General features: G+C 47.2%; 1 protein-coding gene across 1 annotated transcript; it reads left to right on the top strand.

Annotated features, from left to right (window-relative positions):
* The first annotated feature begins 2,632 nt into the window (after positions 1-2,632).
* Positions 2,633-22,797, top strand: AJM1 (apical junction component 1 homolog). The gene is made up of 3 exons (XM_048512027.1): positions 2,633-2,718; positions 16,123-16,209; positions 17,835-22,797. The coding sequence occupies exon 3, from the start codon at positions 17,892-17,894 to the stop codon at positions 21,126-21,128; it is 3,237 nt and encodes a 1,078-aa protein (XP_048367984.1). The 5' UTR covers positions 2,633-2,718; positions 16,123-16,209; positions 17,835-17,891; the 3' UTR covers positions 21,129-22,797.
* The last annotated feature ends 668 nt before the right edge of the window (positions 22,798-23,465 follow it).

Below are 23,465 nucleotides of genomic sequence, written 5' to 3'. Positions count from 1 at the left end.
CTCAGCTTTCCACCTTAACTGTCCTATTTCTTGGAATTTTTCTCTGGGAAGGTGAAATTAACCAGATCAAAGTCAGGTGAGAGGAAGAGGCCTTGAAACAAAGGGATGCATTGAGAGTTTTCCAAGGGCACTCCATAGCCATCACTGAACTGCTTCTCTGTAAAGGGACACTTCCTCCTCTGTCAGCTTTGGTCACCCTTCACTCACATCTGTCAACTGTGATTCAGGCAATAGATTTCCTGATGATCACCTTGATCTGATGGCCTCTTGCGTGCGCTCTCTCTCTCCGGCAGTCCATCAGATTGTGCCATTTGGCTCCCGTGGTGTTTAATTGAGTGGATGATTGCTTTCCATCACAGTGGGTACGTATTGCGAGAGCTGCTTGCAGAGTTGTGCAAACAAAATTCTGCTATGCGGTTTCAGTTCCTGAAACTTGCCAGACCATCTCTTTCTTGTTAAAAAAAACATAGCACTCAAGGCATGCAGTTGGACATGCTGTTAGGTTGCTAGGCTACTAGACTAGGACACAGGGTAATGGATTCAAGGTTCAGGAAAAGAGATTCCACCTAAACATTAGGAAGAACTTTATGACTGTCAGGGCTGTTCGACAGTGGAATGCAGTGCTTTGGAGAGTGGTGGAGTCTCCTTCTTTGGAGGTTTTAAAAGAGGCTGGATGATCATATGTCAGAGGTGCTGTGATTGTTCCTGCATGGCAGGAAATTGGACTTGATGGCCCTCATGGTCTCTTCTAACTCTGTGATCCTATAATTCTACTGCTGCAGGCAGCCATTTGTAAAAGGACTTTTAAAAAGGATTGGGGAAATTGATGGAGGAGGATGAGGTTTCTAGGGGGCCGTTAGAGCTAAATAGAACCTCCATTTACTGAGGCAGTATACTTCTGAGGAGTTTAGGGTATATCAGTAGTTTGCCATGACAGGCCAATAGAACGTCCGTGTGCAGACACAGTGTTTCTGAGTGTTTAACAATGGAGGAATTTAAGGTCTATCACTGTCTCTTGTTGATATATATTTTTTAATGTACATGCTTCTTACTACACAGTTTTTAAGCTGGCTTATGCATCACAATGAAAACACAAATTTACAACCTACTTGAGATGGTCAGCCAGAAGCATGTCCCAGGAGACCACACACCCCCTCCAGCAAAATCCAACCAATCAGAATATGTAACCGAGAGCTTAAGGGAGCAAAAATGTTTTCACCTAGTGCATAAACCTTAACAGGCAAAAGCTCAGATTGCTAAATGGAACCTCCATGTACAGAGAAGGTATACCTGAATGCCTGATAGTGGGAGGCAGGCAGTGGACTGAAGAGGGCTTTTGGCTTCCTGTCTTGCATGTGGACTTCCAGGAGATATCTGGCGGGTCCTTGTGAGAAACAGGGCACTGCGTTGCTTGAAGCACTGGTCTGATTCTGCCAGGCAAATCTGAAAAAAGCCCAGCATGCGGATCTATGCCAGACACACCCATCAAAACTCAGTGGAGTTTTCAGCATTCTTGTATATGGAGGCCAATTTAAAGAACCCTGCTGGTTTTCTTTAAATGGGGGTGGGAGCAGAAGAGACCTGTTGCCTTCATGGCCTGCGCATGGCCTTCTCAGAGGCATCTGTCTGCGCACTGTTTTAAGCAAGATACTGGACCAGACAGGCCTTTGGTCTGAAGAAGGAGGAGGAGGAGGAGGAGGAGGAGGAGGAGTTTGGATTTATATCCCCCCTTTGTCTCCTGTAGGAGACTCAAAGGGGCTTACAATCTCCTTGCCCTTCCCCCCTCACAACAAACACCCTGTGAGGTAGGTGGGGCTGAGAGAGCTCCGAGAAGCTGTGACTAGCCCAAGGTCACCCAGCTGGCGTGCATGGGAGTGCACAGGCTAATCTGAATTCCCCAGATAAGCCTCCACAGCTCAGGCAGCAGAGCGGGGAATCAAACCCGGTTCCTCCAGATTAGATACATGAGCTCTTAACCTCCTACGCCACTGCTGCTCCTCTGAGTCAGCAGATCAAATTTTGAAATGTTTTTATCTCTCGATGGAACCTTCATATTCAGAGACAAGTCTACCTTTGGGCACAAGATATTGACATGAACAATGGGGGAAGGCTATTCCACTTGGTGGCTTCCTAGAAGCCTCTGGCTAGCCACTGTGGGAAACCGGATGCTGGACTAAATGGCCCTTTGGTTTGATCCTGCTGCAGGGCTGCATTATGTTGGTAGGAGCATCTAGGTTCACCCCAGCACAGGTGGCTGGCTTGTTGCTCCTCCAGGATGGGGGGTTATCTCCAGTTTTGGCCTTAGAGGTATAATTTCTAGTTTTGATCCTATTGGTTGGTGCTTTTCGTCTCTGAGCAGCACAGCTTTTTTGCTTGCCAGATTTTGCAAAATTGGCACAGCAGTATCTCTTAACAATATATAGGGGGAAATGTGAAGCATCTGAGATGCGGAAGGTTTCCTTGGGGACGTGAAATCTGCCTCTGGTAGGCGTCAGACTCTGGTAAACAGAGGAGCCTTGGCATTAGCCAAGTGGGCAACTTCCTTGCTAGGGTGGCGCGGCCCCTTTAAGGGCTGCTCGGTGCCCACCGGAGGCGCTGCGGAGCCCAGAGCCGGAGCTGGCATCGTCTGCGCTGGAGCTGCTGGAGCAGGTGCCGGGCCCCGGCTCAGCGTGGGGGCATCATCTCGCTTCTGCAGGCGCCGCGGGGGTGCACGGAGAGGTGAGGGGGGCTGCGTGCAAGCCAGGGGGCCCAGGGGGACCCAGCAATCGCGGGAAGAGTGGGAGGGGGGAGAGGGAGAAGATGGTGCCAAGGGAGGAAGACATCACGCCTGGCAGTACCCAGCATGGGCTCCTTGGAGGGCATTCCCTTGAGGAGGCGACATCACCTCCCCACACGTCCTCGATTTAGGGTGGGGGGCGTCCTGCAGCAGCGCTGCGGCTTGCAGTGATGGGGCACTGAAATGTGCTCTATGTGGGCTCTATGTGAGGAGGGGGCCGAAGAGCAGGGACGGGGAACGGAGCGAGATGTGCTGTGGGCAGACAGGCTGGGTCGGCGGGAAACGTGCCCCCCCCCCCCCCCAAATCCCTGCCACCGCTTTCCCACCAAGCTTGCAGAAGGGAGGGGGACAGAGGGGGGCGCTCATTCCTCCCCACTCCTCACATACTTCAGAGAATCTCCTGTCGGAATGACGTATTGACACGAGATTGCTTGCCCCTCCCCTCCAAATGCCCAGACCAGTCCCCCCCCCCCACGTACCCCTTTCTTTAACAGTGCCATCTTTGCCCTTTCCTGGAGGCGTCTAGTTTAAGCCCCCTCGCCCGCTTCTTGCTCAGAAAGAATGGTGTCAAGGGTGGGGTGACTTGATTTGATGAGATGAGATGCTGCAAAGAAGGGAGGGGGATACCACTCCATATTCACATTAAAAGGTCTGGTTGATCAGTCATCAGCTCTAGCAATATAAACCATTGACTCTTTGATTGCTGCCACCCCCCCACCCCCTTCAAATCCCTGCCTCATTTGATTATTTTAAAAGATGCAGCCAGGAGGTTAATTTCAGCTTCTTTCGAATGCCAGGGCCTCTCCTTGAAAAAATGTGATCTGCAGAAAAGGAGAATCTGAGCATGTACAAAGTGCATTTTCTCTCCTGTCTTGAGTTACTGCACAAGGCCTCTATACTGTGGAAATAGAATGCGGAGTGTATCCCGAAGAAAGGCTTGTGGGTGGCTTCCAAGAAAGCTGGGACTGCAAACCTTTTCTCTTTTGGTATTAGCCAGTGACCAAATGATCCCCCCCTCCCTTCTGCACATGCAGAATAATGCGTTTTCAATCCAGTTTCACAACGGTTTGCAAGTAAATGTTGCTATTCCGCAAGAGCATTGAAAGCGGATTGAAAGCGCATTATTCTGCATGTCCGGAAAGGGCCAATGATTGGTGACTTTCAATCAGACCCAGTTCCATTTGGGCCAAGGTGGCTTTCAGACTAATTGGTTTTCTCAGTAGCACTCAAGTCTGCTGAGACACCACCCCGAAATCCCAGTTGTGTGGGAGGTGGTTGTGGTTCCTTCTGATGAGAAAAGCACTCTGTGCATGTTCGCTTCCTTGCATGTTCTGGGACTGGGTCTCAGCATGTATGGAGCCTTCCAAAGTGACTTATGTGGGTGACCATTCAAAGACAGGAAGGCGGTGAACACATTTTCCTAAAATGCTCTAAAAGCATTATCGATCAGCTAGTCTGCCAGGCCTGTAACCTAGGGGTTGGCTCTAGGCTAGGAAGGAGGGCTGCTACTAGCATCCTGAACCTGCCTTTGCCCCCCCTCTGCCAAGACTTAGAATAGGGTTGTAGTGAAGAGCGTGGGCAACGGAAAGCCACCAGTTTGAATCTTGCCAGTGCCAAAAACGTATCAGGAGGCCTTAGGCCAGCCCCTTTCCCTCTGCCCCCAACTATAAGCTGGCCCATATTAGAGTTATTGTGCCCATGAATTGCACTATGTACATGGAGCACCTTGGCCCACTTATATCATATTGCACAAGCAATAAAATATTTTCCTGATGCTTTGTGTCTCAAACAGAAAAATCGCAGGTGTGCATTCAACAGGTAAAGCTTTTTTTTCTTGATTGTGGCGGGGGAGGAAGAAGCTGTCCGTGTTGAATTTCTGCCCATCAAGGCTTATTAACGCCAAAGAGCCTGGCATGAGGGAGAGACTGAGAAGGACTCTGAAGGTGGCATTCTGGTAGCTGTTTGGCGAATGGCTGTTGTACTGCTCGGAGGCCTTTGGGGGGCATCTGGTTCTCTGCTAGCTGGACCATTAGTCTGCTCCACCATGGCTACTGTTGTGCAAGATGAGCAGAATGGTTTGAACCAGGCTAAGGTGTCTTCTTAAGAGGAGAGACCACAGAACAGTGGGAGAGGAACTTCTTTTGCATGCAGATGGTCCCCAGTTCTTCCCCTGCAGCTCCACATAAAAAGATTTCAGGTTGCAGATTCTGTGAAGCTGTTGCCAGTCAGCATACATAGTATCAGGAAAGGCAGTGACTGATGATCTGTTTTGACATAAGGCAGCTTCACGTGCCTATGAAAAGAGTGACTTGCACAGATCTAGTAACTGGAATGCATTGGGTGCAGCAAGCAAGTGTACTCTGGCTCACTATATTCTCAGAAATTCCTTCTGGAAATGGCCATGGTATTTTTTGAAGAAGAGGATTATTCACAGAGTGTAGGGCGAACACTTGTTATTAGGCATGATAGCTCAGTGGAGACTCCATGTACGGAAGCAGTGTACCTCTGCGGCTCAGATGACAGTGAAGAACAGCAGTGAAGGGCCCTCACCTTCGTGCTGTGCTTGTGGACTCCCAGAAGTATCAGGCTGCCTGCTGTTTGGGTACTGGGTTGATTGGGTTTTGAACCTGATCCCTCAAGGAGGAGAGGATTTTTGCTCATATTATTCCCTGTGGTTTATCCATGCACATGTGAAACTTGTTCTCACAGGTCAGAAAAGAGATGGGAGATGTTTTGTAAAGTAAATGTGCCTTCGTCACAAATAAGGGAAGTACAAAACCCAAGGTGAATCTCTTGTTTGGAAAGGGGGGGGGGATCGCTCTTGTCTGACCACAGAAAGCACAGCCTTGAAAATCATATGTGTATAGTTTCTCCTCAGGGAAAATGATACTTTTCTGGGTAGGGAGTGGGGAGAGAGCTGCAGACAAGTTGGCCATTGCTGACTGTTTATGACTAGATCCTTCCTCCACAGAACCTGGTTTGTGACTAAGAGGAAGGGAAACGTTGTAAGCCAGCGGATCCCCCCCCCCTCTTTTCAGTTGATTGGTTTCATTATGATTCTTCATTAAGCGTCTCATCCCTCTTTCTCCTCTGCCCCCCCCCCCCCCCCTTCTTGGGTCTGGTAATAGTATTATGTGAAGCAGAGGCTCTGCTCTGTAGTAAACTGATTGGTTGAGCTTAAATGAAAAACATGGGAACTGCAAGCATATCAAGGCCTCGTTTTGTAGGTTTTGATTTTTGTTCAGGAAGATTTTTGGGAAGAGTCATTTCAGAGACGTTCTGTACAGCCAGCTTCTGGGTGTGACAAATTTCCTTCGTGTTGGGCTTTTTGTCACTGAGTGGTTGCATTTTCTGGGGATTCAGACCAGAATATTTTGTCCCTGGCAGAGTGAAGATTTGAGAAGTGGCTCAGTGGCAGGACATGTGCTTTGCATACAGAAGGGCCCAGATTAGAAAGCCAGTGTGGTATAGTGGTTAGAGCAGGGGTCTTCAAACTATGGCCCTCCAGATGTTCATGGACTACAATTCCCATCAGCCCCTGCCAGCATGGCCAAGTGGTAGGGCTCATGGGAATTGTAGTCTATGAACATCTGGAGGGCCATAGTTTGAAGACCCCTGGGTTAGAGTGTCAAAATGGGATCTGAAAGACCTGTGTTCAAATCCATACTGGCACGGAAGCTCACTGGGGCAGTCACTCTTTCTCAGCCTGGCCTACCTCGCAGGGTGGCTGTTGTGAGGGAAAAAATGAAGAAGAGGGTGGCGTATGCTGCTTTTGGTCTTTCTTGGTAAGAGAAGCCTGTTATAAGAATCTAAATAAATAAATCATAGATGCTGAGAGAGATCCTTCCCTGCAGCTGCTAATCAAAATAGATAATGCTGAGCTAGACGGACTAATGCTCTCACTCAGTACACAACATCATTGTTCATATATGTTTCATTCAAAAATCATTTGAAGATTTTCTGTCCTGTCAGTATTACCTCTGGGTAGCTTTTGAAAGATCATGAAGGCAACCAAAATCAGCATTAAAAATCCATCATTAAAACTGTAGAAAAACTAACATAATAAAGGACATTATAAGAGCAGGATGTTGTGGGTTTCCCAGGGTTGTATGGCCATGTTCCAGTAGTATTTTCTCCTCACGTTTCACCTGCATCTGTGGCTGGCATGCACGTGAAATGTCAGGAGAAAATACTTCTGGAACACGGCCATACAACCTGGAAAACCCACAACATCCTAGTGATTCCGGTTGTGAAAGCCTTCAACAATACGTTAACAGCAGCTCAAAATGAGAGTAACATAGATCACCTTTCAGTTAAAAGCGCCCTTTAAAAGACTGCTGAAATTTAACCTCCTGCTCCTCTGTTTTTCACCACCTGCTGAACCAGTTGACAGTGGAAAAACCTGCAGCACCTGTTGATGGAAATGAAAGCTAACCAGGCATCTGGACCACGAGCACCTATTCTTTTCCCCAACCTCTTTTTGTCTCAGCAAAAGGCTGTCATTTGTGTCCCATGTGCATGTTTGTGAAACGGCATACGGAGTGCCATTTTGGAGGGGGTGGCGCATTGTGTGGGTGGTGTACAACAGCCTCGAGATTGTGTCTTGCCAACGGGTTTGCTTGGTGACATCTGCTCCCCTTCTCTACCTGTTGTTGCAAAAGCGCCTCCTGGATTTTTATCATTTGATTTGTAGGCTTCCCTTCCCCTTGTGGGTTCACAATTCCTGGAGCTCGGCTTTGTGTTGTATGCCATTTGTCCCAAGGTCAATCTTGGGCTCTTCTGAACCGAATGGAAGGCATACCACGACGGAGGAGGAGTTGGCTGGCCTGCATTCAATGGTGGAGGCTCCATGTCCACCACAAACCATACGGAGAAATAATTTGTGAGCCCTGTGTCATATATGGAGATCAGCTGCATCTGTGTTGTGCACATAGCTATAACGTTGCAGACCTTGGAATCATGCCTCTTTGGCATGGATTCTCTGCTTCTTAATCATGGCTCAACATTATGGCTGTGGACCATCTCAGCACTCCCGGGCCTGCTGTCTTCTGAATCAGAGTTGTGGTCCATCTGGTCCAGTATTGTCTGGTCCAATTCCAAGCTTTCAGGCAGATCTTTCTGTATTGCTGTTGAATATCCTTTTAGTTGGAGATATCAGAGGGTGAACGTGGGACTTTCCGCATTCAAAGCATGCATGCTGCTGCAGTCACTGCCACCCTTCCCTAAGACAGTGGCATGTCGTTGGTAGAAGGTGCATATTATGCTACCTTATACCGGGTCAGATGCTGGTCCATCTAGCTCAGGGTTGCTTCTTCTGACAGGCAGCCGCACTGCAGAGCCTCAGGCAGAGAAGCTCTTTCCCAGCAACTTTTAACTGAAGATGCCTGGGCTTGAACCTGGAGCCTTGTGCATAGAAGGTGCACCCACTGTCACTGAGCCTCCTCAGTGTGATGCTGGCTTATGCAGCCTAACCATTCGTCCTCCTAGCTCAGATCCCACTAGCAGCCAATAGTCTCTCTAACCCACATGTGTCAAACTCGCAGCCCTCCAGGTGTTATGGACTACAGTTCCCAGCATCCACTGCTAGCATGTTGCTGGCAGGGGATGATGGGAACTGTAGTCCATAACATCTGGAGGGCCGCGAGTTTGATTCCCCAGTGCTGTGTGGAAGTTCCCTACCTCTGAGCAGCTGAGCAGCGCGCACGCACGCACGCACAAACACACACACTCACACACAAACTGATCCTACACCCAGAGAATTAGATTTGAAAAAAAGGCATAGTTATGTATTTTCTCCGATAGTTTTTCTTGAGCTGTGAGATTTTCATGTGGTGCAGTTGGCTCTGTTTGCTGTCTGAAATGCCATGGCCTTGGAACAATCAGTTTGTTGTTTGTGTGAACTTGGCAGACTCCTTGAGGGATGTGTCAACAAGGGGTGGTTCTTCATGTGTGAACTAGCTGTGACACTGGTGGGGGGTCATCTTCACCCTTCCTTTCCACCCTACTCTCCCTCACCAGTGATTTAATCTTGGCAAGTTGATGCCAGAGGCTAATCTATCTCTCCTGGCAAGTTCAGCCGACTCTACAGACTTCTCTTTTCCTCCTGTCCTGGCTGCCTCTTCTGCATTCACTCTTCCTCTGGAAAAAAGAATGTGTGTGTGTGAAACCATGGAAACTGTACGCTCTACTTGTGATGCCAGTTCTATCTCTGCATCTACCTCCCCTGGTGTATGCCTTCAATACTGACCAAGACCTTTTTGTACTCTCTCTCTCTCTCTCTCACACACACACACACATGCGCGTACACACACACACACACACACACACACACACTCACAGATGCAGTTTCTGATCTAGAAAACTGGGTTTCATTCCTCTCTCCTTACGAGGCCTGCTGGGTGACCCTGGTCTCTCTCTGTCCCACCTACCCCACAAGTTGTCTGTTGTGGGGAGAGGAAGGGCAGGAAGTTGTAACCCACATTAAGTCTTCTTAAGACAGAGAATAGCAGGGTATTAATTCTTCTTCTTCTCCTTCATATCAGTCCCAGGCAAGAGACTGTAAACTTTACACTCCACAATAAGAATAATGAAGGAGTTAATAAAGTTAATGGTTGCCAACTGATCAGGTAAAAAACAAACACACATATCCTGGCCTGCTCCTCTGCTTTTAGCAGTTGGATCTATAGAAATCAGCATGGATAGCTTTTTGTAGCATGGTTAACAGCATCATCACCTGCAAAGATCCCCAGATTAAGCTGAAGCTGTAGCAGTGATGCAGCTGCTTGTTACAGGAACCCCAAAACTTATTATGAGACCATCCCCTGCCCCCCAGTACTAGCCACAATCACCGGGGTAGAACAGAGCACACTAAATTAATTAACCCACGGTAGAGATATCTACATTTCTGAAATGAAAGTAGCTCAGGCTCCACTTTAAAGTTGTCAGCAGGCTTTAGGGAAAAAAAATCCTGTTACTTTGATAGAGGCCTAATGGGTAGAAACGGGCAGCTGAAGCTCTCCAATGGCATGGCGGTAAATAACATTCCATTAAGCCTATATTAGAGGGTCAGTTGAAAATCCTATTCCTGCTTACTTTGACCTAGAGGGGCTGCCTTTTAATACCAGACAAGATTGATGTAACGCTCGTCAATCCACATGCTCAGAGAGAATAGAATAGAATAGAATAGAATCTTTATTGGCCAAGTGTGATTGGACACACAAGGAATTTGTCTCCGGTGCATATGCTCTCAGTGTACATAAAAGAAAAATACATTTGTCAAGAATCATAAGGTACAGCACTTAATGATTGTCATATAGGTCTAGTAAGCAATCAGGAAACAATCAGTAGTAATGAAAACATAAAATGTAAAATCATAAAATAAAATAAAATAAAATAAAATGTAAAATAAAATGTCAGCACAGGCTATAGTCATACAGTCATAAGTGGGAGGAGATGGGTAATAGGAATGATGAAAAAAGTAGTGCAGTAATTATATAATAAGTATATAATAAATAGTTTAACATTATCGAGGGAATTATTTGTTTAACAGAGTGATGGCATTGAGGAAAAAAAACTGTTCTTATGTCTAGTTGTCTTGGTGTGCAGTGCTCTGTAGCGACGTTTAGAGGGTAAGAGTTGAAACAGTTTATGTCCAGGATGCGAGGGGTCAGTAAATATTTTCACAGCCCTTTTTTTGACCCGTGCAGTATACAGGTCCCCAATGGAAGGCAGGTTAGCAGCAATTGTTTTTTTCTGCAGTTCTGATTATTCTCTGAAGTCTGTGTCGATCTTGTTGGGTTGCAGAACCAAACCACACAGTTATAGAGGTGCAGATGACAGACTCAATGATTCCTCTGTAGAACTGTATCAGCAGCTCCTTGGGCAGTTTGAGCTTCCTGAGTTGGCGAAGAAAGAAAATTCTTTGTTTTGCTTTTGATGACATTTTTGATATTAGGTGACCATTTTAGGTCATGAGATATGATGGAGCCTAGAAATTTAAAGGGCTCGAGTAGTGATACTGTGTTGTGTAGTATGTGAGGGGAGGTAGGATGGGAGGGTTTCTCCTGAAATCTACCACCAGTTCTACGGGGTTAAGTGTGTGCAGTGCTGGAGTGTTGCAGTGGCACCACGAGGCTAGTTGTTGAACCTCCCGTCTGTATCGCGGTTTCATCAAGTTGTCTCGAATGAGACCAATCACTGTTGTATCATCTGCAAATTTCAGGATTTTAACAGATGGATCGTTTGAGATGCAGTCATTGGTATACAGAGAGAAGAGAAGTGGTGAAAGTACACAGGGGGGGCCCCTGTGTGCTCATTTTACAGGTGTCTGATGTAATTTTTCCTAGCTTCACCTGCTGTTTCCTATCTGTTAGGAAGCTTGTGATCCACTTACAAATATGCTCAGGTACTGCTAGCTGATTTAGTTTGGTTAGAAGAATGTCCGGTCTGATAGTATTGAATGCTGAACTAAAGTCAACAAAGAGGACCCTTGCATAGGTCTTTAGTGCATTCAAGATGCTGTAGGATATAGTGCAAATCCATATTAACAGCATCGTCTGTCGATCTGTTTGCTCGGTATGCAAATTGCAAGGGGGTCCAACAGTGGATCCGTGATGGTTTTCAAATGGTACATCACTAGCCTTTCAAAAGTTTTCATAACTACAGATGTTAGAGCAACTGGTCTGGTAGTTCAGTTCCTTGATGGAAGGCTAACACTGGGGCGATAGTGGAGTGTTTGGAAGCAGGAAGGAACATAGCACATCTCTAGTGATTTGTTGAAGATTTGGGTGAAAATATGGGGCCAATTGGACAGCACAGACTTTTAAGCAAGAAAGGTGTTATCTTGTCTGGGCCTGGTGCTTTTCCAGGCTTCTGTCTGTGAAATAGATCTTGCACTTCCTTTTCTGAGATCACCAGGGGTTGTAAACCCAATGAAATGGGTTCAGTTGTAGGAAGTTTGGCTATTGTTGGTGCGTCTGAGATAGAGGTTGTGGAGAAAGGTGACTGTAGATTGTTTTCAAACCTACAGTAGAACACATTCAGGTCGTCTGCCAATTGCTGATTTCCTTCAGCTTGGGAAGGTGGTTTGCTGTAACCGGTGATATTTTTGAGAGTTTTCCACATGTTTGCTGTTTCGTTTGGTGAAAACTGATTTTTTAGCTTTTCAGAGTAGTTTCTTTTGCTGCTCTGATCTCCTTTGTTAATACATTTCTGGCCTGATTATACAGCATTCTATCACCCTTTCTGTAGGCCTCTTCTTTGGAACGACGTAACTGCTTAAGTTTAGCTGTGAACCAAGGTTTGTTGTTACTATATATACGCAAGTTCCTGGTTGGTATACAAAGATCTTCACAGAAGCTGACATATGATGTTACAGTATCTGTGAGTTCATCCAAATCTGCAGAGGTGTCTTTAAAAATATTAACAGGTGCCCAGGGCTGAGTTTGTGGCACTAGTGAATCACGGCATATTCTCAGTACTCAATATGTGGGGCCCTAAAGGCATGTCCAAGCAATCAATCTGAAATAGCCTTATACCAAGCCACTCCCTCTGCCTAAGTATGCTGTGAATGGCTCCCCCATGGTCCTGAGAGCACAAAAGCTTTGCCTAGTGACCCGTGGTGGCAAATCTATGGCACTCCAGATGTTCATGGACTACAATTTTCATCAGCCAATTGGCCATGCTGGCAGGGGCTGATGGGAATTGTAGTTCATGAACATCTGGAGTGCCATAGGTTCACCACCACGGGACCTAGTCGGAGATAATTTAAATGGAGATTCCAGAATCTGAATATGGGACCCTCTGTGTGCAAAGCATGTGGTTCGGCGTGGAGCTCTAGAACTTTCTAATAAGAAGGCTGTCTTCTGGCCTCTTCTAACAGGCAGATGTTCTACAGGATCTCAGACTGTGAGTGGCCTTTCACACCTGGAGAAATTTTTTAGCTGGAGATGCCAGGAATTGGACTGAGGATCACCTGCTTGCCATGTGTGTCCACTGAACTATTCCTTCATGCTTAGCCCAAGAAGAGGTTGCCTAGCTGGTGAGCGTCAATCAGTCAAGAAGAGATTGCCTAGCTCAGGGGTAGGGAACCTGACCCGTGGTGGCAAATCTATGGCACTCCAGATGTTCATGGACTACAATTTTCATCAGCCAATTGGCCATGCTGACAGAGGCTGATGGGAATTGTAGTTCCTGAACATCTGGAGAGCCGCAGGTTCCCTACCCCTGGCCTAGCTGGTGAGCATCAATCAGTTGGGCCCAATACATATACTGGAAAAGCCCTTTGGCCACCTCAGGTCACAGCAAAACCTTAGCACTATATTGGGGAACGGTACTGCAAAGTTCATGTGTGTGGGTGTGGAAGGAACTGAGGAGATTTTCTTTGTACTTTTGCTGTAGGATGAGTCAATTTTAGCTCCTATTCAAGAAGCTGAGAACTGCTGTTAGGGCTACAGCATTGACTTAGATATGGAGGGAGAACAGTGCCCTTTGTCTGATGGTAGACAGTTTAGAAATCCTATTCTAGGGTTTCCATTTTCTAAAAGTGACATGTGGTTTAAAGAGGATGCCTCTCTTGGGACCAAGCATTCTCCTCTCTCTCCCACAATAAATGTTAGTTTAGCAAAGCTAAGTTGTTGATATCACCAGTTGGGTCTACTGTGAACTCCGTGCTTATCTTGCATATTTTTTAGCATAGAAATGTTGTACCTGATAATATTTGTGAGGCCTGGGAAGGTAGAGTCAAGACCTAATGAAGTGAAATGAGCAAAGAAAATCTGGGGGCTACAAAATCCAATTAAATTAATGTGCATCAAAATTTCTCTATATCTTAGAATTGTAGAAACGTAAGAATGGGAATTGACCTCCGGGGCCGTCTAGTTCAATGCAGGAAATTCACAACTATTTTCCCCCCACCCCCCAGTGATTACCTGTCCATGGCCAGAAGATAGCAAAAATCTCCACAATCCCTGGCCAATCTGGCCTGGAAGAAAATTGCTTCTGGACCCCAAAGTGGTGACCAATCAGCATTACCCTGGACCTATAAGAAATGACCAGAAGAGCCAAGCACCGAAACAATCCTTCCTGCCCTCGCTTTCATGATCAGCCTAAGTTCACAGACTCAGCACTGCTGCCAGATGTCCATCTATTCTCTGCTTTAAAATCTCCGAAGAAGCAAAGCCCACCATCTCCCAATAAAGCCTGTTCTACTGAGAAACTACTCTGTCTGCTATGGGGGGGGGGGGGACCTCCTAATGTTTAGTCAAAAACTCTTTTGATGTAATTTCAACCCGTTGGTTCCGGTTTGACCTTCTTGGAAACCAGATGTTAAATCTTTAACTGATAATTTAAAACTCCTGCATTAGATTTTATTTGGGTCTACTTTGAATGTTTTCAAAATAGTTTTTTTTTTTAAAAAAAAAACCTGTCTAATGTATTGTCGAAGGCTTTCACGGCCGGAATCATTGGGGTGCTGTGTGGTTTCCGGGCTGTATGGCCGTGTTCTAGCAGCATTCTCTCCTGACGTTTCGCCTGCATCTGTGGCTGGCATCTGAAGATCCTCTGAAGATGCCAGCCACGGATGCAGGCAAAACATCAGGAGAGAATGCTTCTAGAACACGGCCATACAGCCCGGAAACCACACAGCACCCCTGTCTATTTAGTTGTGTGATGTAAAATTATGCGCTTTGGATCGACTTGCATATTTTAATTTTTTAAAATCCTAGATTGACTGGAACATGTGCATTCCATCGCTTTTTGCCTCCCTTTCACAATATTTTCCTTTGTACCCCCTGTGATTTATATTGATTTGTGCCCTTTGGTTGCAGAATGTTCCTGCACCTCCCTGTTCAGCAGTGTCAAGTCACTTTGCCGGGTCTGTCCACCTCTGGGATTTCTTCTCCTTCGGTTCACTGCCACCAGCTGGTCAATTCTGGCAATTCCCACCAAAAGGGTCGGCAGCCCTAAACTTCCCTTCTGAGTTGCTGTTTAAAGTCTCTGCCTAGGGATGCGTCTCCCACTAACCAATAACTGGTAACCATGGGGACCACTGACCATATTTGTGCACTGCAGAAAAATAATGATCTAACAATCAATCATCTCCCTTCCCTTGGTGCTTGTTTTAGACACCGTGCTTAAGAGTGGAGAAGTCCCTGATGTTTTGAATGTAATAACTGCATTAAGCCTCGTCCTGGAATCCTGCCCAAGACCCCCGAATCACAAAGACCACTGATTCTAGTTAATCAGTTTCATTGCTGAACTGCGAAGGAGTCTCTTCTAATGGTCATTTGAAATCTACCCTCCTAGGGCTTAAGCCTATTGGATCCCATCTGTCCTTCTGAAGCAACAGACAACAAATCTTTGCCCTCTTTCATGTGACTGCATTTTAAGAAGTTGAAAAGAATGATTACATCTCCCCTGAGTCTTCTCTTCTCTAGGCGAAACAGGTTCATTTCCCTCAGCCTTTCCTTGCAGGACTTATTTTCCAGATCCCCTCCATTGCCCTTCTTGAAACCTGTGTGAATTTGTCTACAACTTGGTTTTAAAGAGTTCACAACTGGACACAGCACTCCTCCAGCTGATTTCTGATTTGCGCTGAATACCGTGGGACCAGTGGTGGGATCCAAAAATTTTAGTAACAGGTTCCCATGGTGGTGGGATTCAAACTGTAGCGTAGCGCCAATGGGGCGGGGTGGGGCACAAAGGGGCAGGGCTGGGCATTCCGGGGGCGGGGCATTCCTGGGCGGGGCTGTGGCAAGGATGCAGCCGCTGCGCTGGTCCTTGGGCAGGAAATGAATGCACGCAGGCGCAGGCTGCCACGCACGCCGGTGCACCTCCTGCTAGACTGCTTTAAGTTCTGCACGCTACTGCTGAGAGGAGGGGCGTAACTAAGGCAAAAATCACGTGGCAAAATCACCAATTAGTAACCCCCTCTCGGCACACACAAATAATTAGTAGCCTACTCTCGGGAACCTGTGAAAACCCACCTCTGCATGGGACTATTACTTCTCATGACTACTTCTAAAACAAAAACCAGCTGTGTTCTGTTACTTTTTTGAGGGAAAAAAATGGTGGCCTAAACTCAGTTGTATTTACAAATGTCTATTATGGAAATGTTTGTGTGAGGGGTCTGGGCCCTGCATATGATCCCCATAGAGAGTATTGGGGGAGGGGGGTTGATAATGCTGGCCGATTTTACTGTATTGTTTTGAAGCGTTTTGAGTACCTTAAAGTGCAGCATAAGTAGCAGTATGTGAAATAAATCTATGACTCCTGGAAAATGTTATATCTGAAAGAAAAAAAGACTGGGTGGGGGGCTTTTTCTGACTCATGCTTTTATTTATTTCCAGATTGGGGATGAGCATGAATGTGGAGCTCAGATCGCTGCTTCTACTGAAGCTGAATAATTCTAAGCCACCCCTTAGTCCCCACACCAGGTAGGTAATACCCAGGATCATTTAGATGGGTCTGCTGCATGTGGCAAATGCAATCCGCTTCTGTTTGTTTCAGTGAGGCTTTTGCAAATGAACTTCCTATAAGATCGTGCTGAATATAATTTAATAGATGTTGCTTTTAATTTTTTTGTCCTGGGCCCCAACGTTTTCTCTGGCCCGCTCTGACAGGACCTGCCTGCTTGAAATAACAATAACATACTGAGATTCAAAGCAGCCTCCTACCAATTTTTTTAAAAAATGATTCTGCTGATATTTTTCTTGGTATATGGAACTGTACATGGCATCATGACCAATGAAGACCTGATTCAGTCTCACCTCTCCATCTTCGGAGAGTTCATCAGCTATGCCAGCACCTTTTCAGTCATATCTTTTTTTTCTTTTTTTAAATTTTATTAAGTATGAAAAATTAACAATTTGAGTTTCAGTTATTACAGGATTCACAAAAATTGTTGCATATAAGTTTTTACATAAAGTTATTTCGTGAAAAAAATCTATCCATTTAAAAACAACTCATTCTAACTTATACATTAGTTTTTAAACTAATATACTTCCAGCTAGGATACAAATAATTTAATACATATAATTCAGTCATATCTTCATGACCATGAGAGATATAAATTTGCTTCTTTAAAAAACTGAAGATTTTAAGAAAGTGGGTTTTTGCACCTGACACCAAATCCTGTGCTTTTGCATATCTGCCACACATATGCATAGCCAACAGCTATTTTCTGTTGGGTAGACTGGTATCCTAGGGAGAAATGTGGCGGATCCCGATGTAATCAATGCACACTGATAATTCAAATGATACTTTTTAGAAGTGCAACATTCAGTTGTTTAATTGGTTAGTTTAGTGGATTTTTAAAACATGAGTTTTTAAAAGTTCTCTTGATTAACCAAGGAGCACTTTCTTTTAAAAAATGGTTAATGACTGTAATTCAAGGAATATCAAAAGCTGACTGGAAGAAAATCTCACATAGAAGGGGATTTTCTTTCTAATATGACAACACCTGTAACTGTTTGAGGCATCTTCTAAAGCCAGCAATTCTAATCTGGAGAACCGGGTTTGATTCCCCACTCCTCCACCTGAGTGGCAGAGGTTTACCTGGTGAGCCAAATGTGTTTCCGCACTCCTACATTCCTGCTGGGTGACCTTGGGCTAGTCACAGTTCCCTCAGAACTCTCTCAGCCCCACCTACCTCACAAGGTGCCTACTGTGGGGAAAGGAAGGGAAAGGAGCTTGTAAGCCACCTTGAGTCTCCTTACAGGAGAGAAAGGTGGGATGAAAATCCAAACTCCTCCGCTTCTTCTTCTAAAGGACAGTTAATATTTTTCTTACAAATTATGGCTTTATTTCCATGAACCAAGTAAAACTCCCATGTGGAGTCTTTTAATCTGGTGACTGCCATAGTACATACTCCTAGGACCTGGCCTCTTTAAAGAGGAGTCTATGTTTCTTCCATCTTTAATTTTAATTCCTTTGTTGGCAGGGATGCGCAACTAAGGTCAACATGTGTTAAGCAACTGTTTATGTGAATGCACCTTTGGTTCTACCTGCTTTCTTCAGCAAGCTTTGGAGCCAATACTCTCCTCCTTCTCTTCTTTTCCAGAGTTGCTGTGGTGTACTGAAATGATCTGAGAAGGAGCTGGAAAGAGCTGCTTTTAAGATGACCCGAACGGACCCGCCTGATCTTCTGGTGTCTATGGTGTATCAGGACATCAAGGTGGCTTCTCTCAACCCCTCCCGTTCAGCTTTCTACCAGCCCATGGGGCAATGTGATACTTCCATGTCTTCATCCTTGGAGACCCACTCCCAGCACTTCAACAAGCGGCACTGCCGCAGCTTTGACTTCCTGGAATCCCTGGACGAACCACCACCCACACCGCCTGTCATGCAGCGCTCCTCCCGGCGACCGCCCACTCCAGAACCCTCCTCTGCTCCTGTGGGCAAGAAGGCTTCTGTCAGGACAGCTGCTCCAGAGGCTCCAGTCAGCAAGGCCTACCCGCGAGGGAGGGAGGTTCCAAAGGAATCAGCCCCGCGAGCAGAGCCCAAGAGACGAGCCAGATCTAAGAGTGCCCCTCGAGTCAAAACCGCCTTCACTCCAATTGCCATACCTGTGTCTTCCGGCTCACCCTCAGCACCATCCAGAAGGGGACGTGAAGTCCAGCGAGTGTCCCGAGAGCCTGAACAAATGGAGCTATCCCCTCGTCGAGAGGGCGGCTATTCCTCTATGAAGCCCTTGATCAATGAAGTGCATCCGATCAAGCTGCAGCCACAGCGCAGCAGCGGTAGCCGCATCTCACCCCTCTGTGTTAGTGGCGCCAACTGCTATGAGGAGGCACCTGCCATGCGGCCCCTACCACAGAGCATACACGTCAAACGCCGAGTGGACATCAAGCCGGATGAGGCTACAGTGATGCATGCGGCCCGCAGCACCAAAGCCTCTCACGGCCACATGGAGGCTTTGCCACCCTGGCCCAGGCCTCCTGGTGCTGCTCACAGCTTAACAGTGCCTGGCAGCCGACAGATGTCCATGTCACGGACTCCCACACCCAGCGACACCTATAGTGGGGAACACCGGGTCCTGGCACCGTACCCCGCTGAAGTTTATGATGGAGGCCAAGCCTTGCCAGAAGGTGGCTGCATTCCCTTCACCCCATACGTGCCAAACAAGTTCTTCTACACTGAAGAGCCAGGCAACTTCCCTCTGAAAAGCTCTGGCTATGAGGGATACCCTCCCCAGTATGGGGGCCACGTCCTCCCACCACAGCCCTTTTATGGGGAAGAGTCTCCCAAAAGTGGCTTCCATGCTTTCCCTCCCAGGACGTTTTTTGTGGAGGATAACCGGTCTTATCCCATCCAGGAGCCCCCTGCTAGGACATACTATGGGGATGATTCTCGCTTTTATACCCCCAGGACTCCTCCCATGAAGGCTGTTTATGCTGATGACCCTAGGGCTTACCCTGCCTTGAGGTCCAACCCCCGAGTCTTTTATGCAGAGGATTATGGGAAATACCATGAGCGGGAAATCATGTCCAGAACCTACCCATATCCACGCAATACTCAGCCCGCGCAGTTCAATGACTGGTATAGCCCTGACAGAGGGTCAGTACCATACCAGACATGGCAAATGTCCCGTTTCACTCCCCCACAACCTGCGCCCAGAGCTATGCTGTCCTCCTGGCACGCCAGCTATAGCGCCAGCCCTCCCCGGCTTGGCACAGACACACGTCACTATTCCAAATCCTGGGACAATATCCTGACTCCCCACGTGCGCCGAGAAGACCCCATGTTGCGTGGGCGCAGCTACGAGAACCTGTTGGCCCGGGATCCACACCGTGCCTTATCTCCCGATGACCGACGCCAACCAGTTGTGGTCAATCTGTCCACTTCACCCAAACGCTATGCTGCGCTTTCGCTCTCTGAAAACTCCCTCATCGAGAAGATGCATGTCGATGGTGGACGTCACGGCTGGTTTGTCACCCCAGAGATCACTATTACCGACAATGACATCCGAGCCAACGGTGTCTGTAAAACAGAGAGACGCTCGGCCAGCTGGGATGTCTTGGATTCAGGTGATGTGCGAGACAGGGGTTGCATCCAAACCGGGCCCTACGTTGCTAATCCTGGCGCCAAAGAAAATGTTGCCCACCAGCGTAGCCTGGAGCAATTGGACGAGCTGATTACAGACCTGGTCATTGATTACAAACCTCCTTCTGCTTGCCCATCCAGTGAGGTTAGCAACTTGGCTGACCAGCTCCGGCGGCTGATAAGCGAGAGCATGGCCCTGCCTGCCAAGAAACCAGACCCCTGGAAAGTGGTGGAACCCCATCCCACAAAAGAACAGCCTGGCCCCAGCTCATTCCATGCTGAGCTGCGTAAGGACCAAGGGAGGCGCTCTGCCGACATGGCGGTGTCTGCCGGTCCATTTGAGAAAGTGTGGGACGATTGCTCGCCAGACCTCAGCGCCGACGAGGATGATGTGATGATGTGTTCCAATGCCAAGTGCCGCCGGACAGAGACTATGTTCAACGCTTGCCTCTACTTCAAATCTTGCCACAGTTGTTATACTTATTACTGCTCCCGTAACTGCCGACGAGAGGACTGGGATACCCACAAGGAGAACTGCATTTATGGCCGGATTGGCAGCACTTGCCGCCACGTGCTGCAGTTCTGTCGGGAGAGCGGAGAAGTGCACAAGGCCTTCTCACGCATCGCTAAGGTGGGCTTTCTGTCCAGGGGCCGTGGGGTACTCTTTTTGGGCTTCCCCAACGCAGGCTCCGCTGAGAACTTTCTGCAGTTTGGCTTGGAGAGCTTGCTGATGTCACCCACTTACCTGTCGCTGCGGGAACTTGAAAACTACTCTGACAATCTCGGGGACTATGCCCGGGAGCTTCGGGAGGCTGGCCAACAGTATGACCCAAATGAATGTTTCCTCCTGAATGTAACTGTGGCGGTCGGACAGAAGGTCCCCGAGAGGCCATCCCCCAAGGTGCAGGTGCCAACAGTCAGGAAGTATGCCAAGGTGGCCTTAGCATCCTCAAGTCCTGAAAAGAAGATCCTGAAGAAGGAGCACGACATGGAAACGCTAATCCTGACGCCTCCTCCTGGCACGGCTGACATAGACAAAGAGGGCGAGGAAGGGCGCAAAGCCCGCGAGGTCTGTTTCATTAACATCCAGCGGGAGCTGCGCATCCGTGGGGTCTTTTTACGGCATGAATTCCCTAAGATTTATGAGCAGCTCTGTGAATTCGTGGAGACTAACAAACGCTTCACGCCCACCACTATCTACCCCATCGATAAGCGGACTGGCAAGCAGTTCATGTGTATGATCATGGCAGCATCTGAGCCCCGTACTCTTGACTGGGTGGCGAGCCCCCACCTCCTCGACGACATCATGTGATCCTACTACTGCCACCCATCTCTCTTCTGCCCCGCCCTATTTATTGCCCTTTTCTTAGAGGTGTATTTTGTTATCAGAGTACTAATGTGATTTGATTGGAATGTTCCTGTTCTTTCTAATGCATTCTAGTTGGCTGTGGAATAGGCTGGTCTAGGATGTGACCAGGTTCCCTGAGGAAAGAAGCTGTGTGTGGCTTTAAGTACAAATCGTTTCCGGATCAAGCTGAAATGAAAATTCTGCTCACAATTTGAATTTGGAATTTTCAGATGTCCATTAAAAAAAAACTGATTAGAGATACGCACAATTAACTTTTCTTGGTAATTGTGACGTTGGCAATGCAAAGCCATTGCCAAATCCCAGGCCATGCAACCTGTCCTCGAAAGCCAGCTGTTTCCATAGTAGAGAATATTGTTCTGTTGTGGTTTTTTTTTAACCAACATTGGAGAATAGCAATTGAAGTATTTTCCATCGCATTTTCATTCGCAATTCTCTCAAAGATTTTGTCTGGACTCCTCAGCTTGTCCGCCTTTATCTTCCCATCTGGGCATCCGTGCTTAGCAAGGACTGGGGTGGGATTGAGGCTTATTTTAAGTTACTTTTAAGCAACTGGGCTGTAATGGCACAATTGGAGGTCTTGGGAAAGGCAGATGGTATCCATTCAACCTTGCTTCTCCTCTGCATTGTTTTACCAGCTGGTCCTGGAAGAGCCAGGACTGCGGTAGGGCTATAGCAAGGCTTCTCCAGTCTCTCTGATCCACGCTTTAACCATTAGACAACAGTGCTACCTCTCTTAGGATCTATGGTCAGAGATGACTCCCAACTGCCCAGCTCTTGGAGAAAGCCTGATTGTCCTTGGTTGCTCGAAAGAAACATTCTCCCTTCCAAGCACAGGCGAAGGGATCATGTGACATCTAGCTAAACTTCTATGGCCATCACAGAAGTTACACTTGGGGGTGGGTGGGATGTATTTGCATGGGGGGAAAGCAGGGTGCTGCTTAGAAAGTGTGTTAAAGTGTCTTGAGGAATCCTTTCATCCCACCCTGAGTAACTGGTTGCATGCTTTGGAAAATGTGATTGTATACAATGCCACCTTCCTGAGTACACATGGGCACTTCGGCCCACAGTTTTTCACAAAATGTATGCACTTCCATTTCTGGGAGCATTTGGAGAATCACACTGTCATGGCTTGTAGTCGTTGATGTGGAGCAACCAGTTCGACTAAGTTGGAAAGTGATGCAGTCTCTGAAGGTGGCAGAATGGGTGTGAGATCTACTCTGTGGGGCACAATCTGCTGCTGCATGACCTCCATTGAGATGACCACAGGCTTCCCTTCATTCCAGCAAAGTTTGTGAAGGAGGTTGTCCCAGTGCATTGCTGTTCATGGTCAGAAGTGGGGTGCCTTTGGGATGTTTTGCCTCAAGCAGCAAAGTTAGTTGAGCCAGCCCTGAGAGTAACTATTACGAAGTCCCCCCCCCACTCCTCCTGGCTCCATCATCCATATTTTTCAAAATTAACTTAGTGCAAATCAAAGCCCCCATAAAGCTCTTTGGTCATTGCCATGCTTGCTGCTGGGGCAAAGCATAGATTTGACCTTTTCCTCCCACCTTTTGGAGAGCCAGTGTGGTGTAGTGATTAAGAGCAGGTAGATTCTAATCTAGAGATCTGGGTTTGATTCCCCACACCTCCACCTGAGTGGCAGCAGCTGGTGAACCAGATATGTTTTCTCACTCCTATGTTCCTGCTGGGTGACCTTGGGCTAGTCACAGTTCTTCGGAACTCTCTCAGCCTCCCTACCTCACAAGGTGTCTGCATGCTGTGGGGAGAGGACAGAAAAGGAGCTTGTAAGCCACCTTGAGTCTTGTTACAGGAGAGAAAGGCGGGGTATAAATCCAAACTCCTCCTCCTCCTCCTCCTCCTTCTATATTATTAGGAAGGTTTAATTTGCATTTGTGACCACAATGAAGGAATGGAAGTGTCGGTATTTGCTATTTGGAATTAATAGTGGAGTACTAGGATGTGATTTTATGACTCCTGACTGAATTAACGCGGGACCTTTGTTATTACAACAATGGCTGATGTGGCTTGATACTGTCAAAATTTAAGTTTGCTATACAGGGAGACCTTTTCAAGTTGCACAGTCTTGAGCTGGTGTGGAGGTGTCTTCCAGAAGGGTGGGAGCAAAAACAACTGAGTGTGCTGTGTTGCCTTCATCAATCTTTTAGGCCCCTTGGCAACCAGTTACCTGGTCTTCCCACTGTGCCTTTGGCATTTGCCCTCCAGCTTCTCCCTACCCTTGCTTGCCATGATCTCAGCTGGGTCAGGTTCTCATTCCTGCTC

Source organism: Sphaerodactylus townsendi, linkage group LG12 (assembly GCF_021028975.2).
Source record: "Sphaerodactylus townsendi isolate TG3544 linkage group LG12, MPM_Stown_v2.3, whole genome shotgun sequence".
Lineage (NCBI taxonomy): Eukaryota > Metazoa > Chordata > Lepidosauria > Squamata > Sphaerodactylidae > Sphaerodactylus > Sphaerodactylus townsendi.
This window is presented reverse-complemented; position numbering and strand designations above follow the sequence as displayed.

What these genes read in the sequence shown, in the direction of transcription:
- AJM1 (XM_048512027.1), top strand. Translation starts at nt 17,892, where the DNA reads ATGACCCGAACGGACCCGCCTGATCTTCTGGTGTCTATGGTGTATCAG.